This window comes from Mustela erminea, chromosome 12 (assembly GCF_009829155.1).
Source record: "Mustela erminea isolate mMusErm1 chromosome 12, mMusErm1.Pri, whole genome shotgun sequence".
Lineage (NCBI taxonomy): Eukaryota > Metazoa > Chordata > Mammalia > Carnivora > Mustelidae > Mustela > Mustela erminea.
The window spans coordinates 13,750,997-13,776,043 of record NC_045625.1 but is presented as its reverse complement, the minus strand read 5'-3'; the positions used below and the strand labels follow the sequence as shown (position 1 = coordinate 13,776,043).

General features: G+C 36.7%; 1 protein-coding gene across 1 annotated transcript in view; it reads right to left on the bottom strand.

The window, feature by feature from the left end:
• The window catches only part of MEGF9 (multiple EGF like domains 9), an 85,351-nt gene that overhangs the window by 11,748 nt on the left and 48,556 nt on the right, over positions 1 to 25,047 (bottom strand). The window contains exon 3 of the mRNA XM_032307034.1: positions 4,698 to 4,837. Within this exon, the coding sequence (XP_032162925.1) occupies positions 4,698 to 4,837 (140 nt within the window). The remainder of the gene's footprint in view (positions 1 to 4,697; positions 4,838 to 25,047) is intronic.

Genomic DNA, 25,047 nt, shown 5'->3' with positions numbered 1-25,047 from the left:
GGGTAACCAGGAAGGCAACCAGTCAAAGAAAAGAATGTGGGGCTCCTTTCCAACCAAATTCAATGCAATGCTTTGAAAACATAAATCGCCACCTGTAAAAAGACTTGTCCTTATTTATTTTGTCATTTCATAGTTTATATATAAACCTGTCGGAAATACAGCAATGTGCTTTGTTGTGGGAAGAAATGCCTGATCCTCCCTATAGAGGAGAAGGCAAATTTTAACTGTCAAAAAGACAGAAAGCCAAGCGCAAGTGAACAAGGGAGAGTAATAGAAGATAAGGTCGGAGAGAAAGGCGGGGCCACAAAATGTAAAGTCATGCGGGCTATAGAAAGAAGTCTGAATTTTACTCCAGGAGGGACAGGATGCCATCCAAGGGTTTAAGCACAGGAATGACATGATGTGGTTTTACATTTTAAAAAGATCACTCTGCGTGTTCTGTGGAGACTGGACTGTGGTGGGTGGAGCTCTGGCGTGAGAGGACAAGAGAGGAGGCAGAGAGATAACATGAGATCAGAGAGTGTCACAGTAGTTCAGAGATGACAGGGGCTTGGACAAGGATGACTGTAACAAAGGTCATAAACAGTGGTCAGATTCACGGTGTATTTTGAGTGCTGGGCTGACAGAACTTGCCAATGGATTGGTTATTTGCAGTGAATAAAAGAAAGGAACCAAATATGACTTCTAGGCTTTGGACTGCGCAACTGGCTGAATGGTGTCAGTCACCAAAATGAAGAACACGAGGAGTAAGGCAGGCTTGGTCTACAGGGTAAAATAAAGAATTGTTTTGGGTATCTTGGGGTTTTGATGCCAGTTGAGGCATTCAGACGAAGATGTCCGATGTACTATTAGATCTTTGAGTGTAAAGATCAAGGGAGAACTATAAATCTGGTAGTGAGCACAGACGTAGATGGCATTTTAAATTAAATCCAGGAGACTGAATGAGATAACTTAGGGGACAGTATAAATGGAGAAGACAAACATGTAAGATTTATTTATTTATTTTAGAGAGAAAGAGGAAGAGAGAGAGAAAGCACACATGCAGTATGGGGAGGTGCAGAGGGAGAGGGAAAGAATCTTTAAGTATATTCCCCACTGAGCATGGAGAACGACACAGGTCTTGATCCCAGGATCCTAAGATCATAACTTGAACCGAAACCAAGAGTGGGAAGCTTAACCAACTGAGCCACCCAGGTGCCCCAAGAGGACAAAAATAAATAAATCTTCTAAAAAACAAAAAAAGAAAGAAAGAAAAGAAATACACCATGTGAACATAAAGTTCTAGTTTGAAAAAATAATAGCCTCCCCACCTCCATTTTAAAGTAAATATATACTCAATAAAGAAAATCTAGAAAATACAGGAGAGTAGAAGAAAAAAAAATCACCATAAGAAATATGTCACTAAGATTTTGAATACTTTTCCTGGAAAACTTTCCTTATGTATAGAAGTTTAAGTTTTGCTTTTCAAAGAGTCTAACTATATGGCCATGTCATTTCACACCCTGCTTTTTTCACCCTCTCATGTTGTTATATACACCACTCTTTAAAAAATTTTAATGACAACCTAATAGTTGCTATTTATTGATTACTCATAATAAGCCAGGTACTGTATTAAAGATTTTATAAATAATATTGCACTGAATCATTACAGTTACTGTTATTAACTGCATTTCTACGTGAAGAAACCGGCTACGTAATTTGGCCAAAGTAAAGACAAGATTGCACTTGCTGTGCTCTTAACTGCCTAGGTAACATAATTGGCTTCATTCTCTGTTAATAGAAATAGGGTTGTCTAACTTTTAGAATTATAATTCTAATTTTTAGAATTATAACTACCACTTTAGTAAGCTTCTTTGAACACAAAGCTTTTTATGAATTTAGAATTATTTCCTCAGATTTCTGGAAACAAAATTACTGGATCAAGGAGATATTCTGAAGACTGCAATACACATTGTGGAACCATTTTCCAAAGTGTTTTTCCCCAGTATATTTTATCACAAAAAGGTTACTTTAAAATCTGGTTCATCTAAAACACAAGGTCTAGAAAAAGACTAGAAAAGGGAAACATAAGGACTGTGAAAACATAGTAAGTGGCCACCAGAGGGCAGTCGTATCACAGCGCTGTTGGAAACAAATCTTTGAGACAAAAGGAAAGGCTGATTATATATTAAGCTTGCAGGTTTAAATTAAGTACTTGCATCCCTTCATGTTGAGTTCCACTTTTATTATATTTCCAAACAGAGAAACCGTTTATTTCTCTTATTATTAGCTGCTTTTAGAAGTCATAACCATGGAAAGGATATCTTTTGCCTTAAATTATCTTGAGCAAGGACAGGTTGGGAGTTACTTGACATTAAAGACAGCTACCTCATTGCTGCAAGCAAAACTAGTAGTGAGAGCCCGCAGTGTAGACCACCTTCTTACTGTATAAGACCTAGGGAAAAATGTAAATCAACTCAGTATGATGAAGCATTCCTGTGCTTAAACAGGACTGAAATTTATCTTTCCGCTGCGTGTTTTTCCATTCATTTATTTGTTCACCTACGCACTATTCACCTAACAAATATTTGAGTACTGACTACGTGCCAAGCGCCATGCTAGAGACTCTGTACAATGATGAACAAAACTGATATTGCCCCTGTCCTCATGGAACTTACAATGTAGTGAGTATGCCACACATGACTCATAATCACAAATACATACATAATTATAAACTATGAGAGGTATTGTAACAAAAAATACAAGTGCGTATGCCAGTGTATAATTGGGGACTGTCATTCAGCCTGGAGTATCAGGAACTGCTTTCCAATGTAGTAAACTTTAACTGAAGGCCTTAAGGAAAAATGATAAGGCAAAGGGGCTGACTGTGGGGTAGAGGTATATTAGAAAGACCGTTCTAGGCAGAGGAAAGATCATGTATGTAAACCTTAGGACAAGGAAACTTGGCTTGTTTAAGGGATAGAAGCCAGTATGACTGGATCACAGGCAGTTGAGAAAAAGAATAGCATAAGAGAGAACCAGTAAGTAGCCAGGGACCAGATCACATAACAGAAAAAAATAACACAATTTCTCCCTATTTAATTTGTTTCACCATGGACTAGAGGAGAAAAATGAAGAATTTCAAATGCTTTCCAGGGTACTTTCAATTTCAAGTACTCTACCCTGCTCTCATAAAAATACTTGTACTTGTCAGACTAGTTTGTCCTGATTTTTCTGTTGGGAAAAAACAAGATTTCCAAAGAAGAACTTCTATTCCTTATATTTAGGAAACCTGACCATTGGAAGAACTCATTGTCTTTATAGTTTGCCTCAATATGGTTTTCTTTGTGGTTTTGTTTTGTTTTGTTTTACTGCCTGGGGTTTGCTAAGATTTCGGAATCGATGGGCTGATGTTTTTCACCAGTTTGGAAAATTCTTGGTCATTATCTCTTCAAATTTTGCTTCTGCCCCGATCTTTCTCTCCTTTCTTTCTGAGTCTCCAATTACATTTATGTTAGTCTTTTTGGCTGTGTCCCACATGTTCCTTCCTGCTCTTTCTTTCCATTGCATTTTTTCCCTCTGTGCTTTAGTTGGATATTTTTAACTGAGCTGAATGCAGGTTTGCTCACCTTATCTTCACTGTGAATAATCTTTTGTTAAACCTATGCAATGAGTTATTCATTTCAGATGCTGTATTTTTCAGTTATAGACTGAATTTTTGATTTTTTATAGATTCCAATTCTCTTGAAATTTGCCTCTTTTACCTATTTTCTGGGTTTTCCTCTATTTTCTTAAAACATTAGTTTTAGTTATTTTAAAGGTATTGTTTGCTAACTCTAACATCTGGATCATCTGTGGGTCTGCTTCCATTGTTTCTTTTTTCTCTTTATTATTGGTCCTATTTTCCCTCCTCAGCATTGTCTAGTATTTTTTTTTAATGCCAGATACAGTGTATAAAAGGGCCATAGATGACTGCTTTTTTCTCTGTTAGGCAGATATAATGAGAGAATAACCTAAATCCAATTTGAAATTGAGATGGTTTGAAGATGGGTTGCAATTTTAGTATGAGCCAGTTCACCTATGGTTCGGCATTATTTCTTGGTCCTGGCTTTCTAATGCTTTTGACCGAGAGCCTAGCATCCTGAGTCTCCTCAGCTCTGAGAGACTACAACAGACTCAGTACTGCCTTTTGGTGGTTTCACACCAGGTCCCACACCACATACTTTAGAACCTGGTAATGTCTTGAAAGAGAGATGGTGGTATATGGTTAACAGGGCTTCTCTCTTTCTAAAGGGATTTTGTCTCCTAAGAATGAAAGACCTAGAGTCTTCTTTATACCTTTTGGGTCAGCCTCTCATCTCTTACACAATCAAATAATGTCCTGTGGGAAAACTGGCCTTGTGTTTAGGGCTCCTCTGGGTTCTAATCCATCATACAAGTCCCAAACAACTGCCAAAAATTCTTCTTGTATCTCTTTCCACAAGAATTTCTTTGCTTGGGCTAAATCTGCTCTTTAGCCTATGACCAGAATCGGCAAATGTCCTCTAGAAATAAAGTGGCTAATGGTCATCCACTGACTTGGGAAGAGTTCTACCCTTTCCGGAATTTTAGTTCATATAGTCTTCTTTGCTTCCATAGTTCTCCAACTAATATGATTTTTTAAATTTATGAAAAGAACAAGAGACTAATTACATAACAAAGTTAAAGAAAGTGTGTACCTGTGAGGGCATCACAACTGGCAGACCGATTATTACATCGGCAGGGCAAGCAGCCACTCTTACTAAAGTCATAATATCCATCTTGGCATCGATCACATGTAGAGCCGGTGACACCCACTTTGCACTGGCATTTCCCAGAACTGTAAATAAAAGCAAAGACAACGAACAAAATAAATGAGTTTGAAAGTTTTGTTACCTAACATCCCATCCTAGGTTATCTTAATGTAGAAATAGTTTCAACTAGATTCTAACTATTAGGATTATTATGATTTCGTTTGAATTGGAAGTTGATCAACTTCATAAGTATATACATTCAATTGACACACTAACACTAATCATTGGTGACAATTTAATCCTCTGCACTAATGTAGTTTAAAATAATTGATAAAGGAGCCATGGAGAACATAAATCCCAGTGCTTAGAAATCTTTGTTTCCTAAACAATGGGACATAGAACTGGTACCATTACTGCATCTCACCCCTAGATTATTCCACAGTTCCATCAGCATCCACCCTGCCCAATATAGAGAAGAGAAGAAACTCCACCTTGTCTTCACCTAACTAGCTTCTAGCTAAAGAATATGAAGGCAAAGATCTTAATAAATATGTCAATTCATATTCATTTAGATGCTGAAAATGATATAATTTTCTACTTTAGGTCCAGGTTATATTAAAATTATATTTCTGGCAATTAAACTAGAATTCATAATTCAGTAAATATGACTGTAAGGGGGACCTCTCTTGCTTTCTGGTTTAAATCCATACAAAAGTCTAGACTGTCAGCCCAAAAAGGAGTCTAAAATCTGAAGTAAGAAAAATAAGAGTAGTCAGCACTGGCTCGGTCAGTAGAACATATGACCTTTGGTTTGGGGGTTGTAGGTTCAAGCCCATGTTGGGTATAGAGATTACTTAAAAATAAAATCTTTAAAAATAGAAAGAAAGAGAAACTTATTTAACAATGTGACTCTTCTTTATATGCTTATTCTGAACCTAAAATTTTTAGACTTCACCTGAGCATATCTTGGCACCAGTCATATTGGATGGAAAACTTTTAAGGTAAAATTGCTTCTCAATATAATGTTTTTTAGAGATTCAGCTCCTTATAATGAGCCCCCAAGGGACTGATAATTTTAGTTCAAGAAACCAAGCTCAAATTATTCATACTTACACAGCTCTTACACATATCAGTTAAATCCCCTTCTAATCCTCATATTCTTATTTCTATAATAAAACCAGAAGTTCCAAATTTGAGAGGTACTGGAATTTTCAGTTGAACTCTGCAGAATGCAAGTAAAGCAACTTTCAATCCTGTGTATTCTACTTGTAGTATATAAATCTAAGGATTTTCTTTTCTTTTTTTTTCTTTTTTTTTCTTTCTTTCTTTCTTTCTTTCTTTCTTTTCTTTTCTTTTTTTTTTTTTTTTGAGATAATGCCTTTCTTTTTCTTTTCTTTCTTTTTTTTTTAATGCCTTTCTTTTTCATCAGCATCCCTTGGGCTAAATAATGAGGCTTTCATCCTTCAGCCCTAAAAACTATTTCGAGCAGCTAGAGTCAAAGTTTACTTCTCTCTTCCACTTACAGTTCTCTGCACTATCCCAGGCTATGTCAAAAGGAGTAGAAAAGTAGAAAAACAGTTCGACATGGAATATATTTTTACTCAAACAAAGCCAGTCCAGAAGGGAAAGGAAGCCAGGCTTATGTAAATAATATATGCTTTATATGTTTCAAAGTCTTGTGTCCTGAGAAGCTACCCATAGCCCTATGTATTCCTATCTTAAAGCTGTCTAGTATATTAGGTTATGCAATTGCTTGACTAACAAGTAGTCTTACAGAAAATGTAAAAACAGAGCCATCTGAGCAGGAGTGCTGCTGTTGCTGCTGCTGAATATGATGATAAAAATAATGAGCCATCACTTACTGAGAATGATGTCAATAAATATAGATATACTCTCTAATCCTCAAAATAACCCTACTAGGTGAAGTCCTAATCCTCGTTTTACTGTTGAAGGACATCAGAGAGGTTAAAGTTATTGTCCACACCTAGTAAGTCAGGCTGATTTATACAAAGCCAGACTTTTCCTATTATACCATGTTACCTACTGCTCCCTAAATCTGAATCTAAATTTGCATAAGAAATTTGCATGCCAAACAACTTGATACCTACTTGGGTATCAAGAGTCACTCTGTAGATTCCAAGTACCACAACTCACCATTTATTTAGGTGCCCACCCCAGTGAGCTGTTTCTGCCTTGCCCAGAATAAACTTCACCTAAGAAAAGTGGTCTCTTTCTCACTGCCAGTAAGTATCAGGTTTTCCTTAACAAAAGCTAAGAGTTCTCAGTGCTTGAAGAGAAACTGCAGCCTAGCAAAAGTCCAAGGTTCCCAGAGATGTAAGGCGAAATATTTTGATGCTTAAAGCTTAGTTAAAATTTGTACTGATCATAGTGAAGAAGATGAGCCTTGATTTTAAACATGCAAAGAAATGTACATTACTAAGTACGTCTCTTAAGTAACTTCACAAAAAAAATAAAACAAATGGAAAAAATCCAAACACATATACGCTTACATAGTCTTACACAAAATACCCTAAGGTACTTAAAGAGCTAGCAAAGCAAATCTGTATTCATCAAATATGAAGTTCAGGAATGTAATTACTCAACAAGAAGGAACTAGTCAGCCTAAGTCTCACTCAACTGTCAGAAAATTATAAAGGATAAAATTGCCTTCCAAAGAATTGCTAACAACATTTTATTAGCCAATTTCTAAGGCTTTTAAAATGTTAATCAAAATATGCTTGCTCCTCATTTCTCTATAGATAGATTATTCGGTAAACAGAAGAATTAACAGTTACTTTTAATGGCAGTGTTTGCCGAACTCACCAACCTACAAGAAAATGATATTATCTTGGAATAGCTAATCACTTCATAACATCTCATAATCATAAACAATGTTCTCAAAGTAGTTGCTATTCCTGTAAGTGGACTTTCCCTCCATAATTCTGCTCTGCATACTCAGAAGACTTATTTAAGCAGGCATCTTTCTCCCTGGAGAATATGTTCCTTAGTTGTTGATGTAAAAATAAAAACCCCATGAGTGGCTTTATGAATCCTGATAAAGCGATTGACTAGTCTAGATACCATGTTTCACTTTCCCTGGGTCAATTTTAAAACACAGGAAAGGAGGTGCTTTCTCTCTCTCTCTCTCTTTTTAAATATAGCAGAGAGTGGGAAAGTTGCAGTGAGACTACGCTAGTACTGTTCTCCATGTTACTCATGGCCCATCGCCAGCTTCTGCGTGTATAAGAATTAAATCACTCAGCAAATATAAAGCTCTGCCTGTGTGACTTCTTTTACAGAATAAAGCCTTTACAACACCCCCTTTCATGGTCTCCCTCTGTTAAAGACTGTTGAATGCTTTTTGAAGCAAAGGTCAATGATATAAATGCAATGAAATCAAAGACAGGAAAAAAAAAAGTCCTGTTAACAGACCACTTATGCTTATCCATAGATTTGAAGTGAAAGAACCAAAGAGTCATAGCTTCATATCTGGAAAATAAGGGCACAAAACCAGATTTTGAACAGAAGTCAGAAATCTCTACTACTGAGATCAACTCAGATAAACTAAGAATTTGCTCATCTGGTGTCACTTTTTATAGACATAAGTTAGTTACTAGCAATGTACTACTATAGTATAGAGAATTATATCAGAAAGAACATAGAGTTATTTATAAAGGAAGCACAAGCATTGTGCAACTAAGCCATACTGAGTATAACTAAGTATATACTATACATTTATAATATCCCAAATAGGATTCTCAGATTTTCTTAGAGTGTCAGGTGCTTAGTTACAGAATTTATTGCACTCCTAAGTATGAACCATTATTACAGGGTTTGATCACTTAAAAACGATCTCTTAAGGGGTATTTGGCTGGCTTAGTCAGAAGAGCATGCGACTCTTGATCTCTAGGTCATGAGTTCAAGCCTCACACTGGGTGTAGAGATTACTTAAATAAATAAAACTTTAAAAAACCTATCTCTTAAAACATGAATAATATATATTTTTGACATGAAGTCATTAATTTTTCAAAAGGGAATTCAATGGTGTATCACATTTCAAGATATGGTATGTATTTATGTCATACAAGTACTAAACAAAATGTCTTTGTCTGTTTAAGACAAATAGATGGAGAATCTCCAAAATTTCCATTATTTTATAAAAGCATTGACTAGGGTGGGAAGGGTAGAACACAGGAAGGAAGGTATCAAGGTCTATGGAAAATTCATAGCCTAAGAAGACAGAGAGCTTGGTTCATATTCCAGCTCTGCTAGTAACTAGGTGGGACCACGTGCTTATTCAATCTTAGACTCAGTATTCTCATTTGTAAAATGAAGATAATTATACCAAACTTTGTAGGGTTACTGTGAAAATCAAAGATTATATACCAAGGGTACTCAGCATAGCATCTGGTATGTAATCAATACTCAAGAATAAAAGAATTATGAAGGTGATGACAGTAATCCTAGATCTTGAATTTTTTCTAAGAATTATAAAGAAAATGGGTTGGACTCTCTAACAGGTAAAGGCAGACAAGGCTAAGTTACTTTTAAAATTCTGTTAATAAACCTAGAGAAACTGCAAGAATTTATGGGGGTAATTGCTAGTTTGGAGCAAAAACGTGGCTAGGAAAAAAGAGCACATTATGAAAAAAGCACAGTAGAAATAGTCTGGGGAAAGAAATTCTAAAGCCGAGAAGGGAGGGGCACCTGGGCAGCTCAGCTGGTTAAGCATCTGACTCCAGGTGGGGTCCTGACCTCAGAGTCCTCTGGGAGGCCTGGGATTGAGCCCTGCGTTGGACTCCATGCTTAGTGGGGGAGATCTTGTCCCTCACCCTCTCCTTCTGCCCCACCCTCTACTCATGTGCATGCACACTCTCTCTCAAATGAATGAATAAAATCTTTAAAATTTTTTTCCAAAAATAATAAAAGTGAGAAGGGAAAGTATCTGAAAAAGCCTACATAAGGCAGGACTTAAATCGGTGAGACTTGATGGTTTTTGTACAAACTAGCTAACTGATTTAAATTTTTTCTAAGTTGTCAAATCTCTCAGCAAGTTTTGTGTTATCAAAAACATCGTCTATTTTCTTCCTAAGAGTTGTAAGATATAAATTACATGTGCATGGCATATCTTTAGATATCATGTTATCAATCTGAACTTAAGAAGTCATAGAATAACTAAAAAGATATAATTCTAATTAGGAGAAATTTATGGTTATTCAGAAGCCTTGCTTTTCCTTCTTCCTCACATAGTTTACATGTTGGCACTCTGATATGGAAAGAACAAGAAACAGAAAAAATGGATAATAAAAGGAATTTTTTCTTCTATCTTTAATAACTAACAACAATTTAGTATAGAGATGTCTGCATAGCTCAGTCAGTTAAGCATCTGCCTTCAGCTCAAGTCATGGGACTGAGTCCTGTGTCATTGGCAGAGAGCTTGCTTCTCTCTCTCCCTCTGCCATTTCCCCTGTCTGTGCTCTCTCACTGTCTCTCTCTCTCAAATAAATAAATAAAAATCTTGAAAAAAAAATAATATAAACAATTTAGTGAAGAAAGAGATTGAACCACTAGTTAAAACACAATATGAAATTAACAGAAAATTGTTGATTATAAGCTCTCTCGATATATTAAAAAATATATAATATTAAAAAGAAGCTGGGAAAAGTTGATCTAACTAGAAAAAAGTCTTTATATGAGAAAACAATAAAAGTGAAGTTATTAGCAATTCTTAACTTCATGTTTGTGTCATGGTTTTGTAAAGGTAGTAAAAATAGTTTCTCCTTTGGTTATGAAAGAAACTCAGTAATTGGACATTTTGGCAAAAGACCATCTGCATTTAGCATTCCTCTGTCTTTCTACAATCATGGAAAAGACCATGATGCAATGAGCAAAGCTCATTTGCTGGAGGAAAAAAAGGATAGCTTTATTGTTGAAAACATTGGGCTATTATACTAAACATTCCTTGTATTTTTGCGGGCAAATAGTCTAAAATATTCTTAGAGGAAATCCATATTCAGACAGAAATTCTTAGCACTCAAAAGGGTATTGCCTAAGTGCAAAAATATTTTCTGATAGCCAATCATACTAAAATCAAATTTAAAAACTTATTTGAAAAGTCAGAAATAAAAGTTAATGGCAAAAAAATAAAAAGTATATTTCCAGAGCCATAACTTGGGAAGGCTTACCTTAATTCAACTAGGAAAATTATTTCTTGTTTCCTTCACTTTTTGAGTGGAATAAATATGGCCATAAGAATACTTAAGCCCTGGGGCGTCTGGGTGGCTCAGTTGGTTAAGTGACGGCGGCCTTCGGCTCAGGTCATGATCTCAGGGTTCTGGGATTGAGCCCCACATCGGGCTCCTCACTCCCTTTGCCGTTCCCCCCGCCTGTGCTCTCCTGCTCTCTCTCTCAAATAAATAAAAATCTTAAATAAATAATAAAAAAGAATACTCAAATCTTCACAATTACTCCATTATTTGATAGAGATTTCTGCATTTCCAAAGTCATTTTGAAGAGAAAAAAGAAAAAGCATGTCCCGATACCATCTTCCTGAAGATGGCCCTCAAACACATTAACATTGTATCCTTTTGTAACCTTTGTTAAAGATTTGCTTAATGAAAGCTTAATTTTTTAAAATATTTTTAAATTTAAATTCCAGCTACTTAACATACAGGGTAATATTAGTTTCAGCTGTAGAATTTGGTGATTTGACATTTCCATACAACACTCAGTGCTCATCACAAATGTACTCCCTAATACCCATCAACAATTTCACCCATCCCCCCACCTTCCCTCTGGTAACCATCAGTTTGTTCTCTATAGTTAAGAGTCTGTTTCTTGGTTTGCCTCTCTTTCTCTCTTTTCCCTTTGCTCACTTGTTTTGTTTCTTAAAATTCACATATGAATGAAATCATATGGTATTTCTTTCTCTGACTTTTCACTTAGCATAATACTCTCTAGCTCCATCCATGTTGTTGCAAATGGCAAGATTTCATTCTTTTTGATGGCTGAGAAATATTCCATTGCATTTGTATGTGTGTGTGTGTGCATTTATGTGTGTTTATATACACACACCACATACATACACACCACATCTCCTTTACCCATTCATCAATGGACCCCTGGGCTCTTTTCATAATTTGGTTATTGTAGGTAATGCTTCTATAAACAGCATATAAAGCAGCATCTGGGTGGCTCAGATGGTTGAACGTCTGTCTTTGACTCAGGTTATGATCGCAGGGTCCTAGGATCAAGCCCCATGTAGGGCTCTCTGCTTAGTGGGGGAGCCTGCTTCTCCCTCTCCCACTGTTGTTCCCCCTGCTGTGCTCTCTCACTCTGTCAAACAGATAAAATCTTTAAAAAATAAAATAAAGTCAAACCTTGCTGAGACTCTAGCATGTCCATCTTTAAACAAAAAAATAAACATCGGGGTAGATGCATCCCTTTGAATTAGTTATTTTTGTATTCTTTGGGTAAGTACCCACACAATTACTGGGTTGTAGGGTAGTTCTATTTTTAACTATTTGAGGGAACCTCAAACTATTTTCCTGAGTGGCTGCACCAACTTGCATTCCCACCAACAGTGCAAGGGAGTTCCGCTTTCTCCACATCCTTGCCAACACCTCTTGTTTCTTGTGTTGTTGATTTTAGCCATTCTAACAGGTGTGAGGTGATATCTTATTGTAGTTTTCATTTGTATTTCCCTGACGCTGGGTGATGTTGAGCATCTTTTCATGTGCCTGCTGGCCATCTGTATGTCTTCTTTGGAAAAATGTCTATTCCTATCTTCTGCTCATTTTTTAATTGGATTCTTTGTTTTTTGGATATTGAGTTTTATACAGTCTTCATATATTTTGGATACTAACCTGAACGGGTAATTATTAACACTTGATCTGTGTATATGCTGTGTTTCAAAAATTAACTTAACTTGTAGTGCCTTGAATTTAGAACTTATTTTCTCACAGAAATGACTGCATAAGTGGTGGCTTAGTTTCCAGATAAGCAAACAAAAACCTGTTTAATTCAAAGTGTTGATACTGACAGTGCTAAGAACCAAGTCCTTTTTACCCAAGTTTGAAGATTTTGAGTTCTAAATCCTGTAGGGAATGAAGTAGTCAGGGGCAATATTAACACCTACTGAGTTTTACTGGGGGGAATATAAATAAAGTGCATAGCACAATATTTATATATTCATTAGTTACTTTCGTTCTTATGATAATTCTGTGACATTCATTAAGTCTCAATTTTGCCACTTTCTAGCTGTTTGATTGTTGAACAAATTAAGTTTTCACATTTGAAAAAGTAATAATAATCCCTATTTCAAATGATTGTGAACACTAGTAAAAACTACGTATTTAAGTATCTTCCAAATTTTAATAGCACTCTATCTGGTCAAATTAGGGATACTCAACATTCCCAAACAATATAGCTTCCATGACATGAAATGACTCAATTTTCAAGGTCACACACCCAGAGGGCAACCAGAATTAGAACCCAGGTCTATGAAGAATCTGCCAACCATTCTTTTTTATGAAAGGATAATTGTTATATTATATTAGTTTCAGGTATACAACATGATTTGATATTTATTTACATTACAAAACCATCACCACAATAAGCTTAGTTACTACCTGTCACCATACAAAGTTACACTGTTTTCCCCTGAGTATTTTTGACATTGATTTGTAGATATCCTTTATTCCTGGAATAATCAATCCCTTGTCAGTATAATGTGCTACAATTATTTTCTCTCAGTTGGAGGCTTGTCTTTTGTATAAGTTTTACAGTTTAACAAAGTAGTTAAGGTGTGAACACTGGAGCTAGACTACCTGGATTTAAATCCTGGCTTTACCACTTACTGGTCATTTGACGGTAAGTAAATTACCTCAACTTCCTGCTTCAGTTTCCTCACTTGTAAAATGAAGAAAATAATTTCTCACTCTCACAAGTGTGTTGTGAAGATTAATTTAGTTAGTATTTGTTAAGCATGCAGAACAGTGTCTGACACATAGTAAAAATTGTATAAGTACTGCTACTATGTTACTAGTGTTGTTGAAACTTATCCCTAAGCTTTCGTACCTCCTCAACTATATGTCAAATATCTTTCCATACGTGGGTTGTTTCTGGGTCTTTGTTTTTGTTCTATTTATCTATTTGTCTATCCCTGAACCAAACAAAACTCTCTTAATTACTACAGCTTTAATTCCCCTAAGTTCTTCATATAAAATTTTTGAAAAATATAGATATGTTGAAAGAACAGTATTCTCAGTATCTATACATATTTTTTGCTTTTTACCCAGTACTCCTCTAATCCCTTCTCCCCACTTACATCACTTCAGCCACACTTGCCTTACTGTTGTTCAGATGTGCTGTGTATGTTCCTGCATCAGAGACCCTGTATTTGCTGCCCTTTCTGTTGGCAATACCCTTCACCCAGGGGATTCTACATGGCATACCCCCTTACTTCTTTTTGTTATTTATTCAAATGTCATATTCTCAACAAGGCCTCTACCAGCCACACCATCTAAAACTGTAATATCTCTTACTATTTAATATAATATATATTTATTTTTTATTATCTCTCTCCCCATCTAGAATGTCAGCTCTATGAAATCAGAGGGTTTTGTTTGTTTGTTTGTTTGTTTCCACTGTTATATTCCCAGGGCCTACCACAGTACCTGGCACATGATAGACACTTAAACTTTCTCATGTAATGATAGTGTAATTTGGCTCAAAATCTATGTATGTTTCATTTATTAATTCATGATGCCTTCTGAGCACAATATTTGTCTTCAATTTAGCCTATTTGATATTTTATATTACATTTAAATAAACCTCTTAGAATCTTAGAAACAGGATATTTATCTAGGTGAGCAAAATGAGACATTTAATGACTGACTGGTCCATGATGGGCCAGTCAACATTGTAAGACATTGATCCCTTGGATTTGTTTTTTAAAGGACGAAGAAGAGCAGAAAGGGAAAAAAATAATTTACTAGCCCACAAAGATAAATCTGTTTTGCTTAACCCCAATTTTCTATTATGACCCTACTAAAAAAGCTTCTTTAGCTTATATAATCCTTATATAAGTAAAGAGCAGAGACTGGAATGCCTCAAATAAGCCTACTCATTATTACTTCTGGTTTTCTTCTGCATATATTAGATTTTGGGGGTCAACAGATTGATCAGTGGTTCTGATTGTTAGGCCCTATCTCAGAATTTCTGATTCAGTAGGTCAGGGGTTGGGCCCAAGAATTTACATTTCTAACCAATCCCCAGGTTATGCTGATATTGATCTGGGGACCATACTTGAAGAACCACTGTAATAGATTAACTAGAAAAATGTCACTATACTTGCTTCACTCTACTTTTCAATCCCGAGCCTTGACTGGTAAAGCTGCTTGATTTCCATCTCTGCACTTAGTGCTTAACCCTTAATTTGGTATCAGTTCTGATCTAAGAAGAGGGTAGTTAAGGCAGTCAACCTCAGTGAACTATCATTAAGTCTCATCTGCTACTGGTTCCTTTGACTTTAGTCCCTATATTCTCAATGGCTGAATTACAACTACTGTCCCTAGTTTCCTGATGTCCAGCTCCTTGTCCCAGTGGCTGTGCCTCACCACTTCCTACCCCGATGACTAGGTTCACAACACTTGCTTTCAGATCTCCCACATGTTAAACGTCTGCCATTTAAGCCCCAACAAGGCAAGTGGACTCAACTTTGATATTTATAATGTCCTAATTCCTGACTTTCAAATGATTCTCTATGGATGCTCTCAAGACTTCAAGTTGACTTCTTCTATACAGTATTTAATTTCACTGTAGAAGATCTGACTTCTAGATTTATGTCTCCATGGGCTACTCCTTAGGTTGATCAATCATGCTCACCCATACCTAGACCTATACTGACCCTGAGACTCACACCGCCATATCTAATCTCGCCCTTCTATTTTAGGGTGCAGTGGGGAGAGCCTTGGAATCAGACAGACCTGGGCCCAAATCTAAGCTGTGCCATTTATTAATTATGCCATACTGTTAAGTAACTCAACCTCAAGAGCAAGACAGCTAAGTTGTTCTGAGAAGTCAGAGAGGTTATATGTGTAAAGCATCAAGAACAGAGGTTAAACAGTGTTCATTGAATGTTAATTTCCTTCTGCTGTCTCTCCTGCATTATGCAGCTTTCTTAGGTGAACAGTTTAGTCAAAAAAATGAATATATTTTCCTGTAAAATCTCTTCTTTCAAATATCTATAATATCTTTTACTGGACATTGTATTCTACCTTAGAGCTCTTTAAATAATCAATTCAGGATCAGCAAAAGTGAAACTTAAATAAGGAAATGGTCACAATGTATGTGTTAGGAATTGGCAGAAGTGAAGGAAGGGTTTCTGTCATTGACAATATAAGCCATGTTTTTTTATTATGCTTTTGGCAGTGTGAGAAGAATGTCTATGACTTTCCTGTACAGCATTTAGAAGAAAATTTAAATTTAATGACATCCCAGATCTCTTTGAGAACCCATTTAATCTTATAGACCTTCTCCATAGAAAAATACATATCCACCATTATATTTCATGCATTTCCCCCTTCATAGACTAAGAACTTCTGACCTCAAGCTTAGGAGTATACACTAACCCAGAACTGAGTGCCACGGAAGTTGAAGGTAACAGAAAAAACATGAGATAAGTTGTCAGAAGAGCTTGAGTCTACTGCTCTTGCTCTGGTATTTAATAAATGTCCAAGCTTGGGCTCCAACATTTTAATTATTTCTTCTCATTAGTAATTTGGTAAACATCATCCTTACCTACCTCATCCTTACCTTACCTACAGGGTTGTTGCTAGAATCAAATGAGAAAATGTACAGGAGATGAGAATACTAGTTCAGATACTAGTTATTAACATTACTTAGAAACCTACTGAATTTATAAAAACAGGAGCAAGCCTGAAATACCCTCACTGTTAAAACACATGGAATATACCATACCACAGAATTCATTTAATATATAAAGAACCATAATCATGGAATTGATCATTTTTTAAAAATATTTTATTTATTTATTTGACAGACAGAGATCAGAAGTAGACGGAGAGGCAGGCAGAGAGAGTGGAGGAAGCAGGCTCCCTGCTGAGCAGAGAACCTGATGCGGGGCTTGATCCCAGAACCCTGAGATCATGACCTGAGCCGAAGGCAGAGGCTTAACCCACTGGGCCACCCAGGTGCCCCAGAATTGATAATTTTTTAAACTAGCCCTATATACTTTGAATGTCAAAATAATCATGGCTAAAGCATTTGTATCTTTTTTATAGGAAATCTAGAGAAACTTCAAGTCAAGATCTCTCTTTGGAATTGACAAATTTAGGTATTTTGAATGGAAGCCAAATCCAAGGGAAAAAAAGATGAATAGTCCCATATTCTCTCTACCCTCTAGGAAACATATTTCTTGCTATTAAAAAAAAAAAAACCAATTGAGATGGAACAAGTCATGCTGATTTAATTTTCTTTCAGGGGACACAGGGGAAGACAAAGCCTTCTCTGTGGGAACAAGTGTCCTTCTATTTCAGCCTAAGTCTACTAACATAAGATTTAGAAGCTTTTCTTTTAAAACTTTATAGGAAAAAAAATACTTAAAACATTAAAAGAGGCTATGAATTGGATTGTATATTCTAACCACAATGCCATACATCTAAAGTGGCAGATCTCCATGCCAGCAAAGTCCGTTAATTTCCTTACTGTGATTCCTTGTCTGCACCTAAGACTAAGAATTATCACTAGGGCCAGCTACATCTTCATCATAAGACAGTAATACTATCCATATTCCCTTGACTGACTGCTCTAAATAATAATTCTATCAACTTTTTATTTCTAAATAATGTTAGATGTAAAGAAAAGTGTAAAGATAGTACAGGGAGTTCTTGTATACAATTCACCCAACTTCCCCTAAGGTTAACTTCTTATATAACCATGGCATATTCTTCAAAACTGAAAATTAACCGTGCTATAATACTATTAAGTACACTATGACTTTATCAGAGTTCCCTAATTTTTACATTAATGTCCTTTTTCTGTTCCAGGAACCAATCTAAGATATTATCTTATGTTTGTTTACAGGGCATGTCTCCTTAGCTTCCTCCATTCTGATAGTTTCTTGGTCTTCCCTTGTCTTTTATAACCTTGAAGCTTTTGAAGAGTACTAGTTAGTTATTTTGTAAAATGTTCCTCAATTTGGGCTTGTCTGACATTTCATCGTGATTAGACTGAAATTATGAATTTTAGCAAAGACTATCTCAGAGGTAACATGCCCTTCTCATTCACTGCATTGTATTAGGGGATACATGACACTATATACATGACTTATTACTGATGATGTTATCTTGATCACTCAAATGATAACTCTTCATGCTAAGAATCTGTCTGTATAGTAGCTAAACTTAGAACAGTTACCAGGTATATTTAGAAAATAGGCAGAGATTCAGCCATTCAATTAATAAACACTCAAAAAAACACTCAATTAATAAACTCAATTGATAAAATAAAGGCAGTATAGTCAGGTATTGGTTTGACTTGTTTCTGTCACTTACTAGTTATCTGTTTTGGAGCAAATTACTCAAGTCTCAGTTTCTTCATCTGTGAAATGAGACTAGTTCCACTTCAGTCAGTTGTTGTTTTATCCTTAGAAGTTAGAATATATAAAGCACTTAGCCTGGCACAGAGCAAACATTCAATAAATGTTAATACTGTTCATTCTGGGGGGCGCCTGGGTGGCTCAGTGGATTAAGCCGCTGCCTTCGTCTCAGGTCATGATCTCAGGGTCCTGGGATCGAGTCCCGCATCGGGCTCTCTGCTCGGCGGGGGGCCTGCTTCCCTCTCTCTCTCTCTGCCTGCCTCTCTCTCCATCTACTTGTGATCTCTCTCTGTCAAATAAATAAATAAAATCTTTTAAAAAAATACTGTTCATTCTGGGGTTGATGGTGGTAGTAATAATGTTAATATTATTTGCCAACTTGTGTCATAATTTCATCTGAGAAAGAAGTCACATTTTAGGACAGAAAAGCATGATTTGTTTATAAGATTTTTACACTCTTTAAGTGTAGTAAAGTGTCCTGAGAGATGCTTAGCTACAGATTAAATTGTGGTTTCTTTCTTCCTTAGCAAGAGAACTTTGCAACAGCATTGCCATTTGGGCAGGAAGAGAAAATAATCTTGAAGCAGATTTTTCCATCTGGGTGAAGAATCACTTGTTTAGGCTTCTTTAGTTGTGTCAGTACAGAAGGAACAGGCCCCACTGTCCTGAGACAAAAGTTTAGCAAGAACTTTGTTACTGGGGAGGGAGGGAGACTTGGGGTTTGTTAGGTGAAAGATTCTATGGAAAGTCCTCAACTAGAACACTTGGAACTGGCTTTCACACTGAGATACAGCTGCATGTATAAACCGAAGGAGCTGACTGTTAAGATCTAGAACTCTAGAGCCCTAATGTAGAGCCTCCTTGAAAGAACTTGGCACTGAGGACTGGGTTCATCCTCCCTCAAAGAACTGCTCTGGCCTCTTTAAGGATCCGGAACAGTGAAAGCATCATTACATCATTACATCACCTGTCAGGTTGTCCAACCTGGCAATGCCATACAGGAGTGGGAGCCAGTAATGGCAGTGAACTGTTCAGAATCCCGTTCCCCTGATACTTATCATCAGAGGACTAACTCTTAGAGTTATTGGAAAATGGGGCGCCTGGGTGGCTCAGTGGGTTAAGCCTCTGCCTTTGGCTCAGGTCATGATCTCAGGGTCCTGGGATCGAGTCCCGCATCGGGCTCTCTGCTTGGCAGGGAGCCTGCTTCCTCCTCTCTCTCTCTCTGCCTGCCTCTCCATCTACTTGTGATTTCTCTCTGTCAAATAAATAAATAAAATCTTTAAAAAAAAAAAAAAAGAGTTACTGGAAAATGAGTAATTAATTGTTGGAGAATGGTTGCCTCAAAAGGAAAATGGGTTGCTACTGAGGCATATGAGTCTCAGAGTAATTAAGTGGAAAAATAAAAGAGGTGTGCCTAGATCTGAACCTTGTTTGTGGAAAAGTCTGCCACTTATATAACCATTCAACTTTCCCATATGTATTATACTGGCTACCCCCACAGGCCTCTCTACAAAGATTAATAGTTTTTAAACTCTCAAAAGGTAAAGGGCCCTTGGAATTATTTTTAGCTGCACAGAAAGAACATGGGTGTGGGGACCCTGCTTGACGCTCCGCAGCAAGGCTCAGGGGGGATCAAATGCCATGCAATGCGGTGTGTGGCAGCAGCTACTGAAGCATGTAGGAGAGCAGATTCAGTCCCCGCAGCCTGCAACAAAGGCAGAACGGGAACACAGGGAGAGAATAAGGGCTGAGAAGGAACCCTTGGACTGAGCAATTCCTTAAATACAATTTAGAAATACAAACTACCTTTAGATTTGTGGATACGTAGTAGCGCGAAAAATCACAAACTTGCTAGACAATTATGCACAGAAACCCTGCTATCATGGGGCATATCACCATTTTCACTATTGCCCACCGTCAATTTTCTCTCTGTTCTAATTATTATCCTAATTTTGGCCCTCACTAGTTTTCATTCTGCCTCTAATAGCCCCCTGCGTATATCCATCCATTCTACTACTGCTAGGACACAGTGCTGATCTTTCTTCTGCTTAAAAATTGCATCATGAATAAAAGCCAAATCATTTATCTGGCCCTTGAGGCCCTCTGTGACCTGACCCTAGCAGGACTTGCCAGATTTATCTCCTCTGCCCCCACTTCTCTTCTACCTTACATCCTGTGTAAGCACATCTCTGAGACATTAATCTTCCTCTTTCCTGTTTTCTAACATCCTTTCCCACCTTGTCCACTTCTGTAAGCCTAATCCTTTCCTATCTTCAAAACTGAGGTCAAAAGTTATCTCTTCTATGAAATAACCTCTGATATTTTCAGCTATAAGTGAGATCACCCAGATTCTTAATCCCCTTAATAATTTACCCTTATAGTTTATGATGTCGGTCAATTTTTACTTTCTATTATAATTATTTCTATACTTTTTTAGTGTCCTTCCTAGAGAGGAAGCTCTTTTGGAACAAGGCCCATTGTCTTACTAATCTTTTATTCCCCACAAAGTCTAGTAAAGTATCCTGCACATAATTTGTTATATAAACACCCTGATACCAAATACTGCAATTTGTATGAACATGATTATTTGTATTATTAGCATATATACATCTACATATTTGGGAGAGTCTCTCAGCAGAAGCCAAACAAATGAACTTTTAACATTATCAATAACTAAATTTAAGCTTTAAAATATTTCTTTCAAAAATCTCAAACTGGCCTTAAAGTGGCTTAATAAAATAATTAAGAAGAGTCTGCAGCATGGGTTAGGGAAAATACCCTGTTTGATCAACAGCCACTATACCAACTCACTGTGACATGTTATTTCCATGTTCTCAAAGGTCACCAATAGCTGGAAGAAAGATGTGTTGTGTTTTTTTCCATTCATTTGACTACAGCTGTTATCTAGTTAATAATTAGAAGACCAGGAAAGCAGAACATGCCCTGTATTGAATGAGGATTTAAAATAGAAGTATACTGAAAAACACACAGAGCCATCTAAACTGTAATAGACATACATTATTTACACTTAAATTCAATGCTCTTGGTGCCTTTTTCTGAATGAGCCCTGTCTAGCCATTTGTTAACATTCAAATTTTAGTCTAATTTCTTTTACCATGAACTTAACAGGATGCTTGGTGTAATGTGCTTAAAACATCTTCTAACACATAAGCCATTGGCACTGTATGAACATTTTTTGAAACAAATTAATCATGATAGGATAAGGGGGTCAATTACCTGCTTTTGACTAAGACAGCCACCTTTTAAAATTCTACCTTCAAGGAAAAAAACGTAAAAGTGAATTTAAAAAAGATAATTTAAACTAGATATTCGTACCATTGCCAAAATAACTGGGATACAGAATAAAATTATTTTTAAATAAAATTAAAGCTGTAAGGCTCTGCTCTATTTTCCAAAGGAATAGCAGAAGAATAGCCTAGAAAATTTCTTGAGTTTGTTACACAATGGATATGCACCTATCTTATCAGATATCTCTATCTGAATATCTCATAATTACTTCAAAATGAACACATTTGAACCCTAACATCATCATCTCCCTCCAACTTGCTAAGTTTCCTGTATTCTTTATCTAGTTAATGGAATATCTCTTCCCTCATGTGCCCAAGCCAGAAAGAAACATGGGAGTCATCTCTACTGCTCTCTTCCTTACTCCTTATGTACCAACAAACACCTAGCCTTGTCACATTTTATTCTCCAATTACCTCTTATATTGGTTCCCTTCTCTCTTGTACCATTGACAATACCAATGCCAGTGTCCAGTTTCATTGGTCTCCTCCCTTGAGCTCACTCTCTTTTATCTACCATATTTCTGACAGAGTGATTTTTCTTTAAAGATTTTTATTTATTTATTTGACAGAGAAAGAGATCACAAGTAGGCAGAGAGGCAGGCAGAGAGAGAGGGGAGGAAGCAGGCTCCCTGCTGAGCAGAGAACCCAATGCGGGCTTCGATTCCAGGACCCTGAGATCATGACCTGAGCAGAGGGCAGAGGCTCAACCCACTGTGCTACCCAGGTGCCCCAGAGTGATTTTTCTTGAAAGCAAATCCAACATCACTCCTTTTTTGATATTCTTCAATGGATAAAATTTGCATCTCTTCGGGGCGCCTGGGTGGCTCAGTGGGTTAAGCCGCTGCCTTCGGTTCAGGTCATGATCTCAGGGTCCTGGAATCGAAGCCCGCATTGGGTTCTCTGCTCAACGGGGAACCTGCTTCCTCCCCTCTCTCTCTGCCTGCCTCTCTGCCTACTTGTGATCTCTCTCTGTCAAATAAATAAATAAAATCTTTTAAAAAAAATTTGCATCTCTTCAATGGATAAAATTAGGCCTTTTATGGTCTGGTCCTTCTTATTCTTCATTCATTCATTCTATTCATTCATCCAGTATTTACTGAATCTACTGTGTGCCAGGCACTGTTCTAAGTGTTAAAGATAACAACAGTAAAGAGAAAAAGTCTCATCTCATCATTTCCCACTCTCCTTCAACCCTTTTTTTCTACCACTAACAAGTGTTCTTGCCTTTGAGAAATAGTGAGACACTTGCACTCTACTGAAGATGCCTTGCTATTTCATACAAATTTCTACTCCTCTTTCAGGTCTCAATTTAATTTTTTATTTTTTATAACCTGGTGATTCAGGTCTCAATTTAAATGCAACTTTTTCACTCAACACTTCCCTGAATCTCCTGTGCACTTTTCTGAATACTCATATTTTGTTTGTGTTTCTATCTTTCCACAAGGGTCGTTCAACATCTGCAAATCAATCAACGTGGTAGAGCACATCAATAAAAGACAAGAACCATATGACCTTCTCAATTGATGCAGAAAAAAACATTTGACAAAATAGAACATCCATTTCTGATTAAAACTCTTCACAGTATAGGGATAGAGGGAACATTCCTCAATATCATAAAAACCATCTATGAAAAGCCCACAGCAAATATAATTCTCAATGGGGAAAAGCTGAGAGCTTTTCCCTTAAGATCAGGAACAGGGCAGGGATGCACACTCTCACCACTATTGTTCAACACAGTACTAGAAATCCTAGCCTCAACAATCAGACAACAAAAAAAGACATAAAAGGCATCCAAATTGACAAAGAAGAAGTCAAACTCTCCTTGCAGAGGACATGATACTGCATGTGGAAAACCCAAAAGACTCCAACTCCAAATTACTAGAACTCATACAGCAATTGAGCGATGTAGCAGGATACAAAATCAATGCACACAAATCAGTTGCTTTTCTGTACACTAACAATGTAACTGTAGAAAGAGAAACTGAGGAATCAATTCCATTCACAATAGCAACAAAAACCATAAGTATGATACCTAGGAATAAACCTAACTAAAGGTGTAAAGGATCTAACCTCTAGAAACTACAGAACACTTATGAAAGAAATTGAGGAAGACACAAAAAGATGGAAAAATATCCCATGCTCTATCTTTCCACTGACAATAAGTGCCATGAGCACAGGGATAATGTCTTTGGACACAGAGTTGGCAAGGGCAATGCCTTTATTGAATGAAATGAATGAATGAATAACATGACACAGCTTTCCTCAATTGTTAATTGTTTCCAGTAATCAAATTACTTTTTCTGTATCTCCCAGAATTATAAGCAAAGTAATAAAGAAGAGTTTACACAAGCAGCTGTTACTCCAAATTATTACACAAGCGATGATTTATCTGAGTCCCATGTGAATGTGTGCCTCAGTGGTTTGCCATCTTTCTATTCGACATTTATTTCAAGTTGACTTCATGAGTAAAATTTTGCCCTCTGTCCTGGGGCATATTCCCATAGTTAAGATGTAAAATAATAAATATTTCAAAATACACTCAGGGTATGGCAGCAATGACAGATTTTATGTAAAAGGATATTACACCACAGCAGAGCTTCTTTGTTATCCTACAGAGACAGTCTATAACGATGCACCTAACATACTGACCTACTATAGATGCATTTTAAAAATCTCAAATCATTATATAATTGCCTCCATATAAAGCCAACCCTGACAATATTTTAAGGGCTGTAGTAAGAGATACAAGCTCTCACCAGGCAAGCTGATTTTTTGAGATAAAATGTTATGTGATTTCTTCATTCACTTATTAAACATATGTCCAAATATAAATCGGGAAAACATTAGAAATGCACTGCAAAAGCAAAAATGAAAAGATATCGTAGACCGACTCCCTCCCAATTAAACAGGTTGGAACATCAATGGTGCTGTGTGGGGGTGGCCATCTGTCAGTACATAAAGGACTTTGTGTTTGCACATAAAGACATTGCTCAACCCACATCTGGTTCCCATAGCCAAGTTCTACCCTCACTAGGGCAACTCCCACTGAAAATATAGGGGCATAAAGAACAGGGAGATGAATTTTTTAAAAGCCAGCTGTTTGTTCCATGAGCATTAGATGTACAAGAGAATCAGGATAGAATTGAGTCCACTCTTCTACTTCTATTTGTTTTTAAAAAGAGAACAGGGAAATGGAAACAAAAGAATTTTGAGTAGGTGTTAAGAGCTCAGATTTCTCATCTCATTGTATAATCTTAGGAAATTCACTTTAATCTGCATGGTTTTTTGTCTCCTGATAAGGTCTTCTTCTCAGCCCTCTGCCTTCCCAAATCATAATTTAGAAGGCGCATCTCGGTTCCCACCTCCT